Source organism: Lupinus angustifolius, chromosome LG01 (assembly GCF_001865875.1).
Source record: "Lupinus angustifolius cultivar Tanjil chromosome LG01, LupAngTanjil_v1.0, whole genome shotgun sequence".
NCBI lineage: Eukaryota > Viridiplantae > Streptophyta > Magnoliopsida > Fabales > Fabaceae > Lupinus > Lupinus angustifolius.
In genome coordinates, this window is record NC_032009.1 from 31,420,838 (window position 1) to 31,435,861 (window position 15,024).

Genomic DNA, 15,024 nt, shown 5'->3' on the forward strand with positions numbered 1-15,024 from the left:
TCATCTAACAACTTTTCTGATAGAAAAAGGTTTTACCAAAGGGAAGGTCGACACTACTCTATTTATAAAGAAAATAAATCATCATACTTTACTAGTTTAAATTTATGTAGATTATATTGTTTTTGGTTCTACTAATGAAATTTTGTGTAGTGACTTTGGAAAAATGATGCAAGAAGAATTTGAAACGTCCATGATGGGAAAATTGAACTACTTCCTTGGACTACAAATCAAATAGCTTGATAATGACATTTTTGTGAGTCAAACCAAAGTATTGCAAGGATTTGCTGAAAAGATTTGATATGGATGATTGCAAGCCAATAGCTACTCCTATGAGATCTAGCACATACATTGATACCGATGAAAGTGGAAAAAGTTTTGAAATATCAAAGTATCGAGGTATGATCGGATCTCTTCTATATTTAACTGCAAATAGACATGATATCATGTTTAGTGTATGTCTGTGTGCACGTTATCAGTCTAAACCAAAAGAATCACACTTAGTTGCTATTAAGAGAATTATAAAATATCTTAAAGGTACAAATGAAGTTGGACTATGGTATCCAAAAGGAAGTATATGTGTATGTAAATTGGTTGGATATTCAGATTCAGATTTTGCCGGATGTAAATCTGAAAGGAAAAGTACAAGTGGTACTTGTCACATTTTAGGCAATGCTTTAGTCTCTTGGTCTTGCAAGAAACAAGCATGTGTTGCGCTAAGCACTGCTGAGGCTGAATATATTAGCAGGTAATTGTTGTGCCCAAGTGTTGTGGCTTAAGCAACAATTACGAGATTATGGTTTAGACTTAGGCTGCACTCCGCTGAAATGTTATAATACTAGTGCTATAAACCTTACAAAGAATCCTATTATGCATTCTTGAAACAAACATATAGATATAAGGCATCACTTCCTAAGGGACCATGTTCAAAAGAAAGATGTATCTGTAAAATTTGTTGATACTCATAACCAACTTGCTGACATTTTCACTAAACCATTGGCAAAAGAACCTTTTTACAAAATTAGACTTGAATTAGGCATTCTTGATGAAGCTTACATGTCTTAACATGCTTATATGACTATATGTTTGCTTCATTATGATTATCTCATGCCTACTTGGTCTAAAATATATTTATTTGTGTTCAAAAACTTAAATTTTTGGGGTTAAAAATCATTTTCATAGTTTAATTTTGCCTAAAAATAATCTTTTATGGGGTCAGTAATCGATTACACTAGAAAGTAACCGATTACAGGGTTGAACAACATGTTTCAGTAACCGATTACCCAAAGTGAGTAATCATTTCTTTGAATTAACATTTTTTTATAAAAATTGATCTCTTTTGAATTCAAACTCTTTTCTGACTAATGACGTTTCATGTTTTTCTTATTTCTAGTTTTATTCATTATAAAAATAGAAATAAGACATTTTGTATCTACACAAAATCTTCATTTCCAGTATATCTATATCCATAAATCATACTTGACCTCTGGTTGGACAGAAAGAGTACAAGTAAGAGTCATTCCAAAGAAAAGATATACTACTTCATCTCACACACTACATGATCAAGCTCACCATAATAGTAGGGAAGTCAATTAATCTTGTCATGTGTTTTTTTCCAAGATCAACTTTAAAGGTTATAACACCCTTCCTTTGCTTAGATTTATGAATGAAACATATGAATTGTGAGATTTTTTTTTCTCTTCTTATTTCAAAAATAGTTCTTTTTGGTAGAATAACCAATGGAAAGAAATTAGTACCAGAGAAGAGAGTTATGTACAAAAAGAAAGAAAACACAAAATGAAATAACATGTGTATCTTTATTAGTTATAGTAAGATTACATTTTTATCCTTTAAAGTTACAGAATTTCTCTCATTGATATTATAGAACATCTTGTTCCAAAAGAAATAAGTTTGAAGTAAATAACTAAATCATATAAATTACAATATGTATATATATTGATAGTAACCATTAAATCTCTATTCAATTAAAAAAAATACTTCAATTTTGGTAATATAATGCTGTTTGAAACTCACTTTCTAAAAAAACGTTTGCACACGCATCATTCTTTTATTCTCTTCTGTCATTTTCTCTGTGCCAGCTTTGAACCAAAGACATCTATGAAGGTTGAGAGCCAAAACTACAAACCAACAAGCCACTTACGAGCCAGACACTGCATGATTAATTTGGACTTTTGTTTTTCAAACTCTTTCCTAATTATTCTAACTAATTGCCCTATTTTATCATTAAAAAATATCTGGATGCCCTTTCACACATGTATGAAATTATGTATAAATTTTTATATTTACACTATATAGATATTATGCTCCTAAAAGATTAGATACTATGATTTTATGTAGTTTTTCGTAAGATTAGAATTCATTTACACCAAAATAATTTTTTTTGGAAACAGCTCCTCCGAAATTAAGGTATTCCCAGAGTTTGATTAATATCATTTTTCACTACACATTCTTTAGATGACATAAATTGTGAAACAAACAAGATACGTTTTTTTCCTAACATTAGTTATATATAGCAAACAACAAAATTCTTTTCTATTATAATTTGCGTGTGGTCACTCAAATTAAATCCTTTAACTTGTTCTAGTGAAATATGTGTTGTCCCGCTTTATATATATCACAATCATGGATCATTTTTTGTTGGTTTACTGAAAAATGTAATTTCTAATTTTAATTGTCAATTATTTAAATCCATCAATCCATTTAAAAAATATCATATCATTATATACAATAAATATTGTTATTATTGTGTTGATCAACTTTATTTAATTTAAACTTGTATTTATCTCCTTTTTAACTATCCAAATCAACTTAAGTAGAACTTCACCACTATTTTTCTAGATAAATATTATCAATGTGAAGATTATTGTAATTAGTTTAAAATATAATATTTTAAGAAATCTAACATTATATATAATTAAATGTGAAGATGAGAGCTATATATATTAGACTCAAATTACTTATTATAACTTGGATCAATTAGAAACATACTAGATGTCTTGAACTACTAATATGTTGGGTTTGGGTTCTCTTCCTATGTGGAGAAAGACCCAGTTGGGCAAAGCCCACTTGTGCCACTTAATCTAATCGATAGGGGTCAGATGTGGCAAAGTAGTTAAGGTAACTTATGCAAAAAGAGGCAATTGAAAAGTGTGAGAGAAGATAAGAAAACGCAAACCGCAGGAACTCCGAGCAGCCATGGGAAACTCGCGACTGCGTCTTCGTTCACCGTTGGATTGGGCTGAAATTTGGAAATCAGGTTCACAACTTATAGTACTTCATTCTGAACGGTTGGGTCGGTGAGATAACTTCCGAGGTGGTAGAAAACGAGCTGTTGCAGCAACTGTTTTTCTAGTTTTTCTGGTTTTTCTTGTTCTCATTTTTAAGCTCGTTGCTCTGCTGTATGCCGTATTGTTGAGCACGTTTTATGTTATATTTTGGAGGAACTCTTATGTTCCTATTTTGATTATAGTGGAGCTTGATTGACTGGCTTGTGCCCGTGGTTTTTACTTCTCACTTTGGGAAGGTGGGAAGGTTTTCCACGTTAAAATTTCGGTGTCTCTTGTGTGTTACTACATTATTTGATACTGCTCCTCATAGATTCTAGCAAGTTGGGGAAATTATTATCCGCTACATATACTCTGTTAGAGTTTACATTGTTATTATGTTGAATTTCCCATCAGAGTGGCATCAGAGCTCTTTGGGGTTTGAGGTTATTTGACTTGCTTGAATGATGGAGGCAAATACACATAGAATGATATGTTTGAATGACACTAACTATCACTTGTGGAAAGGAAAAATGAAAGATTTATTATTTGTGAAGAATTTGCATATTCCTGTGTTTGCTATTGAGAAGCCAAAGTCCAAGTCCGATGAGGATTGGAGTTTTCAATATCAACAAATTTGTGGTTTCATTCGGCATTATGTAGAAGACAATGTCTACAATCACATTGCTAATTAGGAAAATGCAAAATCTTTATGGAAGAAAATTGAACCCTTGTATGCTACTTAATCAGGGAATAATAAATTATACTTGTTGAATTCCTTGATGAATTTGAGGTACAAGGAGGGAGCTTCTATTTCAGATCACTTGAATGATTTTCAATGGGTCCTTGATCAATTATCAGGAATGGGTATCAAGTTTGATGATGAAGTGTTCAGACTATGACTACTGAATACTCTACTAGATTCTTGGGAAATATTTCGAGTTTCAATTACAAATTCATCCCCAATGGTATTGTCTCTTTGGAGAGTACAAAAGGAAGTATTCTTAATGAGGAGATGAGAAGGAAGGCACATGACACTTCATCTCATTATGAGGTGTTTATCACTTAAAACAACGGGAGAAGTCATAGAAAGGAATTGAAAGGTGATAGAGAAAATGACATAAGTAAGTCAAAGTCCAGATACAAGAATGTGGAATGTCACTATTGTCACAAAGCAGGTCCATACAAAAGAATTGTTTTCAATGGAAAAGGGAGAACAAAGACAAGAAGGGCAAATAGAACGAGAAGAATCATGGTGATAATGATCGTGTTAATACTGTCACTTGTGACGATCTTATTATTCTTCGTGACCGTAATTCAGTTAATCTTGTATCAGATGAGAGTATGTGGATAATTGATACTGGTGCTACACTACATGTTACACCAAGGAAGGAGTTCTTCACATCTTACACTTCTGGGTATTTTGGAGTGTTAAGATAGGTAATGATGGTGTGTCAAAGGTAATTGGTACTTATGATATTTGTTTGCATACCAACATGGGAATGCAATTGTTGCTGGGAGGAGTTAAATATGCTCCAGATGTTCATTTCAATTTGGTCTTTGTGCATGATGGTGGTTATGATAATCACTTTGGTTCTGGAAAATGGAAACTCACTAGAGGTAACTTGGTTGTGGCCAGAGGAGAGAAAATTTCTAAACTATATTGGACAAAAGCTTTGGTTGCTAAAGAAAGTGTGAATGTCATGGATATGGAGGCTTCTTTATGGCACCACATACTTAGTCATATTAGTGAAAAAAAGGTTGAATTGTTTAGCCAAAAAGGATGTACTTCCAGGATTAAAGAGTGCAGAATTAGAAGAAGAGTGCAGAGTTGGAGGCATGTTCTCATTGCATGGCTGGTAAGCAGACCAAAGTATCCTTTAAGAAGCACCCCCCTCAAGGAAGTCAGAGTTGCTTGAATTGGTGCATTCTGATGTTTGTGGTCCATTGAATGTAAAGTCATTTGGTGGTGCACTTTACTTTGTTACTTTTATTGATGATTATTCAAGGAAGCTTTGGATCTATGCTTTGAAGACAAATGACCAAGTGCTTGAAAAGTTGAAACAATTCCATATTTTCGTTAAGAGACATTCTGGTAAGAAGCTGAAATGGATTCGTACTGACAATGATGGTAAGTATTATGGACCGTTTGATATTTACTGCAAGCAGCAATGTATTAGACATGAAAAAAATCCTCCTAAGACTCCTCAGCTTAATGGCTTAGCGGAGAGGATGAACAGAACTTTGGTTGAAAGAGTTAGGTACATGCTTTCTGAAGTAAAATTACCTAAACATTTCTGGGGTGAGGCTTTGTACACGGTAGTGCATGTTATTAATCTTAGTCTTGCAGTTGCTCTGAATGCTGAGGTTCTAGACAAGATTTGGTTTGGCAAGAACGTCAGGTATGATCATTTGAGAGTCTTCGGTTGCAAGACATTTGTGCATGTTCCAAAGGATGAAAGGATCAAGTTGGATGCGAAGACAAGGTAGTACATCCTTATCAGTTATGGTGAAGATGAATTTGGCTACAGGTTATATGATCTTGTTGAGAAAAATGTTGTTAGAAGTCGTGATGTAAAGTTCATGGATGATCAAACCATTGAAGATATTGATAAGATGAAGAAGACTACACCCAAGGAAGATAGTAGATTGTCTGATATTGATCCATTCTGGACGCTTATACATGATTTGGATACAGTTGAGAATAACGTTCAAAATGGTGAACACCATGATTATGTTGGTGATCAACAACTTGAAGATGAGTTAGATTTTCCCATTGATATTGGTGAAGATGAACATGAGATGTCACAATATGAGAATCTTGGTGATGCTCATGAACCACCTCAAGTTCAACTTCAAATGTCTAATAGTAGAGGAAACCATCTACCAGATACCCTTCTGATGACTATGTTGCTGTGACAGGCAGAGGAGAACTTGAATATTATCACGAGGCCATGGAAAATGAAGAAAAGAAGAAGTGGTTGGATGCAATGCAAGAGGAAATAAAGTCCTTGCATGATAATCACATTTTTTATTTGGTCAAATTGCCAAATGGAAAGAAGGTTTTGGAAAACAAGTGGATTTACAGGGTGAAGCAAAAAAGTAATTCTACATCTCCAAGGTATAAAGTCAGGTTGGTGGTTAAAGGTTTCAGACAGAGAAAAAATGTTGATTTCAGTGAGATTTTTTCTCCTGTGGTGAAGATGTCATCCATTAGAATTGTATTGAGTTTGGTTGCTACTCTTGATTTGGAGGTAGAGCAAATGGATGTAAAAACTACTTTTCTTCATGGTGATTTGGAGGAAGAGATTTATATGAAACAACTTGATGGTTTTCTTGTTGAAGGGAAAGAAGACTATGTGTAGACTGAGAAATAGACTATATGGTTTGAAGCAGGCTCCACAACATTGGTACAAGAAGTTTGAGTCTGTTATGTGTGAGCAAGGCTACAAGAAGACTACTTCTGATCATTGTGTCTTCATTAGAAAGTTTGTTGATGATGATTTTATCATCTTGTTATTGTATATTGATGACATGCTTATTGTTGGGAAAAATATTTCCATGATTGACATGTTAAAGAAGTAACTAGGCAAGTCATTTGCCATGAAAGACATGGGAGTAGCTAAGCAGATTCTTGGTATAAGAATCATGCGAGATAGGCAAGAAAAGAAACTTGGCTATCACATGAACACTATATTAAGAGAGTGTTATAGAAGTTCCAGATGGAAAATGCTAAGGCGGTAAGTACTCCTCTTGCTACTCATTTTAAGTTGAGTGCTAAACAGTGTCCTTCAAATGAAGCTTAAAAATCAGACATGCAATGAGTTCCTTATGCATTTGCTGTGGGAAGTTTGATGTATGCAATAGTGTGTACAAGACTAGATATTGCACATGTTGTTGGTACAGTTAGTAGATTTCTGTCAAATCTAGGTAGAGAGCATTGAAATGCTGTGAAATGGATTTTGAGGTATCTTTGTGGTACTGTTAGTCTGAAGCTTTGTTTTAGAGGTGATAAACCTACTCTTGTGGGTTATACTGATTTTGATATGACTGGAGACATTGATTCCAGAAAGTCCACTTCAAGTTACTTGATTAAGTTTGAAGGAGGAGTTGTAGCATGGCAATCCAGGTTGCAAAACTGTGTTGTATTGTCCACTATTGAGGCAGAGTTCATTGTCATTACAGAAGCATGCAAACAGTTGCTTTGGTGAAGAAATTTTTGTAGGAACTTGGTTTTGTCCAAGACAAATACTTGTTATTTTGTGATAGTCAAAGCGTCATTCATCGTGGGAAGAATTCAACTTTTCATTCTAGGTCCAAACACATTGATGTGAGGTATCATTGGATACGTGATGTTTTGAATGCTAGGTTGTTGGAATTGGCTAAGGTTCATATAGATGATAATTGTGCCGATATGATGACTAAGGCCTTATCAAGGTGGAAGTTTGAAACTTGTTGTAAGATTGCCAGTTTGGCGATTCTCTCCACATAGTTGTGAGGGGGAGATATGTTGGGTTTGTGCTCCCTTCCTATGTGGAGAAAGATCCAGTTGAGTAAAGCTCACTTGTCCCATTTAATCTAATAGATAGGGGTCAGATGTGACAAAGTAGTTAAGGTAATTTATTCAAAAAGAAGTAATTGAAAAGTGTGAGAGAAGATAAGAAAACTCAACCCGCAGGAACTTTGAGCAGCCGTGGGAAACTCGCGACTGTGTCTTCGTTCACCATTTGATCAGGCTGAAAGTTGGACAGCAGGTTCACAGCTTATAGTACTTCATTCTGAACGGTTGGACGGTGAGACGACATCCGAGGTGGTAGAAAACGAGTTATTTCAGCAGCTATTTTTCTGGTTTTTCTTCTTCTCATTTTCAAGTTTGTTGCTTTGTTGTATGTCGTATTGTTGAGCACGTTTTGTGCTGTATTTTGGAGATACTTTTGTATTCTTATTTTGATTATAGTGGAGCTTGATTGACTGGGTTATGCCCGTGGTTTTTACTTCTCACTTTGGAAAGGTTTTTCATGTTAAAATTTTGGTGTCCCTTGTGTGTTACTGCATTCTTTGATATTGCTCCTCATAGATTCTAGCAAGTTGGGTAAATTATTACCCATTGCATATACTCTGTTAGAGTTTACATTGTTATTATGTTGAACTTCCCATCATAATATTGGGTAGAAATATTAAGATTTAAATGTAATGAGAGATACCAACAATATATTGGTTGATCTAGTAGTGTAAGATTTTACTGAATTTTAAAGTAGAGAGTTCGGACATGAGAGTAACCCTCCGTACTACCAAAAAAATGTGATAAAAGATATATTATTCTATTTACATTTATAATGAAAATTTTACCGTTGAAATTAAGAGAAAAAACATTACTTCTTTCTCTATAAGTAATGGAGAGAATCTCTCCTCCTATCCGATTGTATTGATCAATATTACACTAACCCCTGCTATGATCCATCATTCATAGCCACACAAAACAACCAAATCCTTTTCTCTCCTATTTTTCTCTTATCTTTCTATCTCTCTCCAAATGAGTTCCAAGGGAACTACCAATCTAGCACTCTCCTCCACCATCCTGCTCCTTTTGGTTGGTTTTGCAAGGTCAGATATAAACAAAGACAAAGCAGAATGTTCTGACCAACTAATAGGGCTAGCTAATTGTATTCCCTATGTTGAAAGCCAAGCCAAAGATCCCACCATAGATTGCTGCACTGGCCTCAAAATGGTCATTGACAAGAGCAAGAAGTGCCTCTGTGTTCTCATCAAAGATCTTGATGACCCTAATCTTGGCCTCAAGATCAATGCTTCCCTTGCTCTCAAGCTACCCACTGCTTGTCACACAGCAACTAATCTAACTCAGTGTGTTGGTATACATATCTATATGGATTCTAACTAAGATTGATGCATATGTTGTCTTAGATCATATCTTATATGATGTCCCGTACTAATGAAAACATGTAATGTAAATTAAAAATTTATTATTATTACTGTTTTCCTTTGTTATCATTGGTGTGGGACAGCATATAAAACATTACACGAGACAATAAATCTTTATTCCATTCTAACACCTTTTGTTCCTCTTATATAATTCCGAAAAGAATATCACTAATACACATGTACTTTTACGTAAAGAAAGTCTCCTAAACCATCGAGACATAGTGATATAAAGCCTATTAGATCACCACATACACCAAAAGTCAAATGTTTGTTTTCTCTTAGCCTCACAAATTCCGATAATAATTAGTTCTTTAGCTATGAGATGTGGATTGTTCCAAAAAAAAGTCATGTAATTTGATAAAAAATGACAGTTTCATATCGAGTACCACAAATATTGTAAATATGGTTCTTCTTGTGCTGATATATGTTGTGACATCAATTTAAAGTTTGATATGTTGTTTCAGATCTTTTGCATTTGGCACCTAAATCTCCAGAAGCTAAGGTATTTGAGGGTGATAAAGACATTGGAAAAAATAGTCCAGCCCCAGCTCCTAGTGGTAACTATATATTGTTATTGATTATTAAGAATAATGTGCTTTTTGATTAAACTTTTATTTTATTTTATGTTGTTGTGGGTTGAAATTAAAATTAACTGCAGTTAGCAATAATGCCACCGGAAATGGAACAAGTTCTAGGGACAAGAGTGGTGGTGGATGGGGAAAGAGGTGGCAAAGTGCAGAGGTGGTTTGTGGAATTTTGCCATTTTTCTTTATATCCAATTTCTTCCTAGTTTGAACCATGATTAAGTGTTCTAAACTCAAAACTAGGATATATTGGACGGTATACTTGTATGTGTCAATCTAATATTTATGTTCTTATGTTTTGAAATGCTTAAATTTTTGTACCAAAAAAGGTCTCAAGAAAAAAAAGATTAATATTAGTATTTGTTTAAAGTTTTGAAGTGAAATTGTTTATTTTTGGTATAACTAGGGTATCCCTTTATTATATGGACAAATAATTATTATTTTCAGATTGTGTGACTACTCTTCCTAACAAGTATTAATCTCAGAAATGGAATATTAGATTTTTGGCCTATGTAAGAATCCAATGAGACTTAAATCAGTAGACCAACTAAAATTGGTGAAGTGAAATTGGATTAAGTGAGCTTGGCATTTGGTGATCAGTTTTATATCAGTTTATCAATGTTTTTTTACCTACTTTCAATTTCAATATTATTACCCATTCAGAGCAAGTGAAAATGAATTTAACATTGATAGATCAGATTTCGAATTAATCTAGAATCAAATCACCAAAACCCATTACATTTTTTCCCTCAGTGTCACCATGTTCTGTGGTCAGTATAATTAAAATTTTCAACTACCATCGAATCATTTAAGGACCCACTGTGATTAGACCACAAGGTTGTATGCTTTAAATTTTAAATCATTTTGTGGCTTTATGCAGAAAATGTGGTCTCATCTTTAATACCTGGTATCTACATAATTGGTTGGGTAGATCATGAATGATGACATCTTCATAGGCTGTTCCATAACTGTAACTAAATGAATGAATACAAATGACAACTTAATGTAACTGGTAATTAGGATGCTCACACAATCCATGCCATGTCCAATAGCAGCAAGATCTGCAGTAGGACTGCTAGCAATTTTTTTTGCTGACAGTAATATTCAGTTTTAGTTCATTTGCTCCCAGGGGTAGATGAACCCTTATATTTCCTTCCCTCCCATCAAAACTGTCTATCAAAAAATGCAAGCACCAAGTTTCCTTTAAAGAATTGAGTAAAAAATTTAACATCAAGAGACTATGTAAATATACTTCGATTGTTTTTGTACTACCAAGAGTATATATTCACCTTTTTGGCTAAGTAATAATCCCTTTTGGGGTTCATATTTATCTCTCCCAACAAGTGTCACTCCCGAAAATTGAACTATCAACCTTAAGGATCCAATGGAACCTTACGCCACTAGACCAACACATTCTTAATAAAGATACCCATTTTAAATAAAGAGAATATAAATTTAGTTTTTCAATGCAAAAACATCTCTTTAAAAGCTTCTAAACATCAAGCCGTTTTTAATAAAAAAAAGTAGTTTGCCAAAAAAGTATAGGAACACATCTTATATCTCAAAAAAACTTGCAAGTTCGTCTATTATTCATTTGTAATTGATCAAAAAATATATTTAAATTAAAATTTTAATAATTAAGTATTTTTCTGACCAAATACAAAGGGTGGCAGATGGAGGCATCCCAAAAAATATAAATAAATACTAGTGACTTGAGTAAACGCAATAGAGTATTAAGCTTTATTTTATATTTTAATTTGAACTGGTTAAATAATAATAGTAAGGAATAAATATTCATTTTAATCCCTAATATTTTTTAACCTTACCAATTTAGTTCTTCAAAAAGAAAAGTCATAAAATGGTCCTAAAAAATTTCAAATGTTGGTCAACTTAGTCATTTTTAGCATGTTTTACAACACTTGATAGAGACTAAGTTGATCTAAAAAAGACTAATTTAAATACATTTAAAATTTTTACGGACCATTTCAGGTCTTTTCTTTTTTGAATGATTAAACTGCTAAAGTTAAAAAATATAAGAGAGTAAAATGAGTATTTACTTATTTGGAGCCGGTGGATGGTGCTGGCTATTGTTGCTTTATCAAGCCAATCATATATTTGAATAACCGGTTCTTCATAGAGTAAAAATGTCATTCCTTTATGACATACAACATACTTAGTATTAAACAGCATCTACTCTGTGAGCAGCATAGGAATTTCATCCACTGGTGCAGCAAGCTGCAAGTTGCACAAGATTTATACAAGTTAATAACTATTCTCAGATCTTGTAAGAACTGTCCAAGCAAAAATTCCAAAATAAAAATGAAGGGGATTTGCTAGGGAAACATGTTGCAGATAATAATAACTCGCATGTTCATATTGTCTAACTCAATGAATATATGCTATTTGTGGAAACTTAGTTTTGAGAAATTTTGCTCATTTAAAAGGCATGAGATGATTGGAAAAGCTAAAACTCACATCCTCACACCTCATTCCAGACACAAAAATCACATATTAGGAAAGTTGAGGAGTCAATTATTTAATTTTTTTTGTATAACCAAGGGTAATCCGCCAAGGAACTAATCATTTATGAGGTGTGTAGTTGCTCCCCTAGTAAGTGGGATGGAGATCACATGTCTTTATTCATGTCTCACTTTGTGTTTCAAACCAATTAGTTAGAAAGCTCTATTCAATTAAAAATAAAATTTATAAAAACAGAAATTAATATTTTAATATTATTTTGTGAAATATTGATTGGTAAGGGACACGAGGACATGAAAATTCTAGGACATGGAATCCTTATCTCCACAAGTGTAGCTCCATAAATCGAATATTTTAATCTTTTAGCCTATTTGGGAAATCCAGTATATCCTTGCATTACTAGACTAATGCATGGTTATTTAAGTAGATATTACGCAGTCAATTATTTAATTATATGCTTACTTATAAAGTTATGTTATGATATCACTTCAGCTTGGATGCAAGATCAACGGGCCTTCCTACTTGAAAGGGCATTCCAATCCATTTAGAGTCTTCTTAAAATGAAGGAACTATCAGGCACTAATCTATTTAAGTGCCTTGTAATGACCAAGGGGCAAATATTGACTTTGACTGCAATGACAATGCATCAACTTGTGTAAAAGTAGTTTAATTAGTTTCTTAACTCCTTATCTTTTACTGTATTCACTAACTAAATTGATACACACCTCATAACACCAATTTATGGAGATAAACCCTGAATCTCAGATAACACATCACACTTTTGGGTAACTTAATATGCTAAAGCAAACCTGAACAGATATATCCTAATCTAAACGTTCCACTCAAAGTTTCAAACACAGTGACAAAATATCTCATTGATTCTATCCATATTCTTGGTTTCAAAGCTAGGATAGGTAACCAACAAATGGTTGGTCTAGTGGTGTAAAGCTTTACTAGATTCTCAAGGTTGGGGGTTCTATTCCTGGGAGCGACACTTGTTGGGAGAATATCCACGAACCCCGGAAAGGACTCAAAAAGATGAAGGGATATCCTTGGTAGTATAAAAAAAATTAGGATACCTACATTGATTTTATCCTACTCTTAATATGCTATGCATTGATTTTATCCTACTCGTGATATGCTATAGCAAATCTAATTTGGAAAGCAATGTGTTCACCACCTAACCTATAAGATCAAATAATCTAATTATTATGAGATGCAAAATGCAAAGAGTCCAACCACCACACACCCTGAAATTTTACTATATTTACTCCATCTCAACACACATTAGTCACAAATTTCCAAATCATAACCATGACCTGTTATGTTATGCTTTGTCATTGGTCAAACCGCACATTACTGTAAGGTTGATGCTTATCGACTAAGAAGCCAATAATTCTAATATTAGAAATAACCTCTCTCTCAATTAATGGTGTTGTTGCATAGTGATCAAAAAGCCGATGGTTACAATATTAGGAATAACCTCTCTCCGTTAAAGTTATTGAGTAATGACAAAAAAAGCCAATGATTCTAATATTAGAAATAATCTCTCTCCATTAAGGTTGTCCACATCAACTCCCTAGAATATAATGCCCTATCCCTCCCTCACTTGAACACGATCTGTTCCACAAACAATGAATCCTAACAATATGTATTATCAAATTTCGCTAAATTCAACACCAACTAAAATCTAATCTAATCAATATTCCAAAATTCACAACTAACAAAACACTAATTAAAACAAAAATAGAATATTGCAGAACATATTAGAAAACAGAAAAAAAGACGAATATTCTTATACCTGTTCAGATGACAGAGTAGCAATTGTTCCAGCGCAAGGAGAAGAGGTAATAGAATCGCGACAAGAATGAACGGTTTTGAACTGGTCAACGCTGAGTTTCTTGTTAATCAAACCAACCTGGAAGTAGATGCTGTTTGAAGGAGGAAGATCGACGCGGATCTCATCAACATTGAGCCATAGGAATAACCGCTGCACCTCAATACCCTTGAGGTCGGTGATGGAACCGTAGCTTAGTTTTCCGGAAACGGTTTTGTCGTAGTAAACAAGATAATCGAACTGTACGTAGCACGGTTTCTCCAAAACGACGACGAAATGGCCGTCGTCTTCGGAGAGGGTGTAGTTGGTGACGGTGCTCGGTAATAAACCGCGAGGGAGACCATATGTCGGAAGGAGTTCGAAGACGGTTGGTTTGTTATTTGGTGTTGGTGTGGCGGTGGCGGTGGCGGTGGAAAGAGTGAGGAAGATGGTGGTGGCGGTGGTTATTGTGAGGAATATGATATGAGAATTTGGGGTTGTTGCCATGGTTGCTATGTAACGGTGCTCTCTATTGCTTGTATGTCTGAATCATCCTTTTAAATAATTAGATTGGGTAATAGTGTTGGAAACTCTGTAGTTATTGGTTGAATAAAGAGTTTACAATTTAAGATATTGGTGTAAAGATTTTTACGTATTTAATATATTATTTATTATTTATTTAAATTATTTTTATTTGAGAGTCATATTATCGTTAACGTATAAATAATAAATAGTTTATTGACAATCTAAAAAATAATCATATTGAGAAAATTTAAAAATTAGTTTTTTCATTATGTATGTTTTGTAAATTATACAAAATAATACTATTTTAAAATTAAAAATTATAATAAATAATAATTAAGATCGCAATGTTTATGACTATTTTATCCTGCTCATTATAAAAATCCACGAAATAATCAGTTTA

The 15,024-nt window shown here is 33.6% G+C and overlaps 2 protein-coding genes across 2 annotated transcripts in view; one reads left to right on the forward strand and one right to left on the reverse strand.

Moving 5' to 3' along the window:
* On the forward strand, window positions 8,714-10,188 carry LOC109360356 (protein YLS3-like). Its single transcript, XM_019605179.1, has 3 exons — window positions 8,714-9,151; window positions 9,686-9,778; window positions 9,880-10,188. The coding sequence occupies exons 1-3, from the start codon at window positions 8,815-8,817 to the stop codon at window positions 10,014-10,016; spliced, it is 567 nt and encodes a 188-aa protein (XP_019460724.1). The 5' UTR covers window positions 8,714-8,814; the 3' UTR covers window positions 10,017-10,188.
* Window positions 11,877-15,024, reverse strand: part of LOC109360362 — a 28,491-nt gene continuing 25,343 nt past the window's right edge. Inside the window, exons 4-5 of the mRNA XM_019605191.1 lie at window positions 14,085-14,624; window positions 11,877-12,040 (exon numbers count right to left, since the gene is read on the reverse strand). Of these exons, the coding sequence (XP_019460736.1) occupies window positions 11,996-12,040; window positions 14,085-14,606 (567 nt within the window). The 5' untranslated portion in view covers window positions 14,607-14,624 and the 3' untranslated portion in view covers window positions 11,877-11,995. The remainder of the gene's footprint in view (window positions 12,041-14,084; window positions 14,625-15,024) is intronic.

Bases quoted from the DNA above. Each gene is read 5' to 3' on its own strand.
- LOC109360356 (XM_019605179.1), top strand. From the start codon at position 8,815: ATGAGTTCCAAGGGAACTACCAATCTAGCACTCTCCTCCACCATCCTG. The intron at 9,152-9,685 runs GTATACATATCT...ATGTTGTTTCAG, and splicing joins TAATCTAACTCAGTGTGTTG to ATCTTTTGCATTTGGCACCT. The intron at 9,779-9,879 runs GTAACTATATAT...AATTAACTGCAG, and splicing joins TCCAGCCCCAGCTCCTAGTG to TTAGCAATAATGCCACCGGA.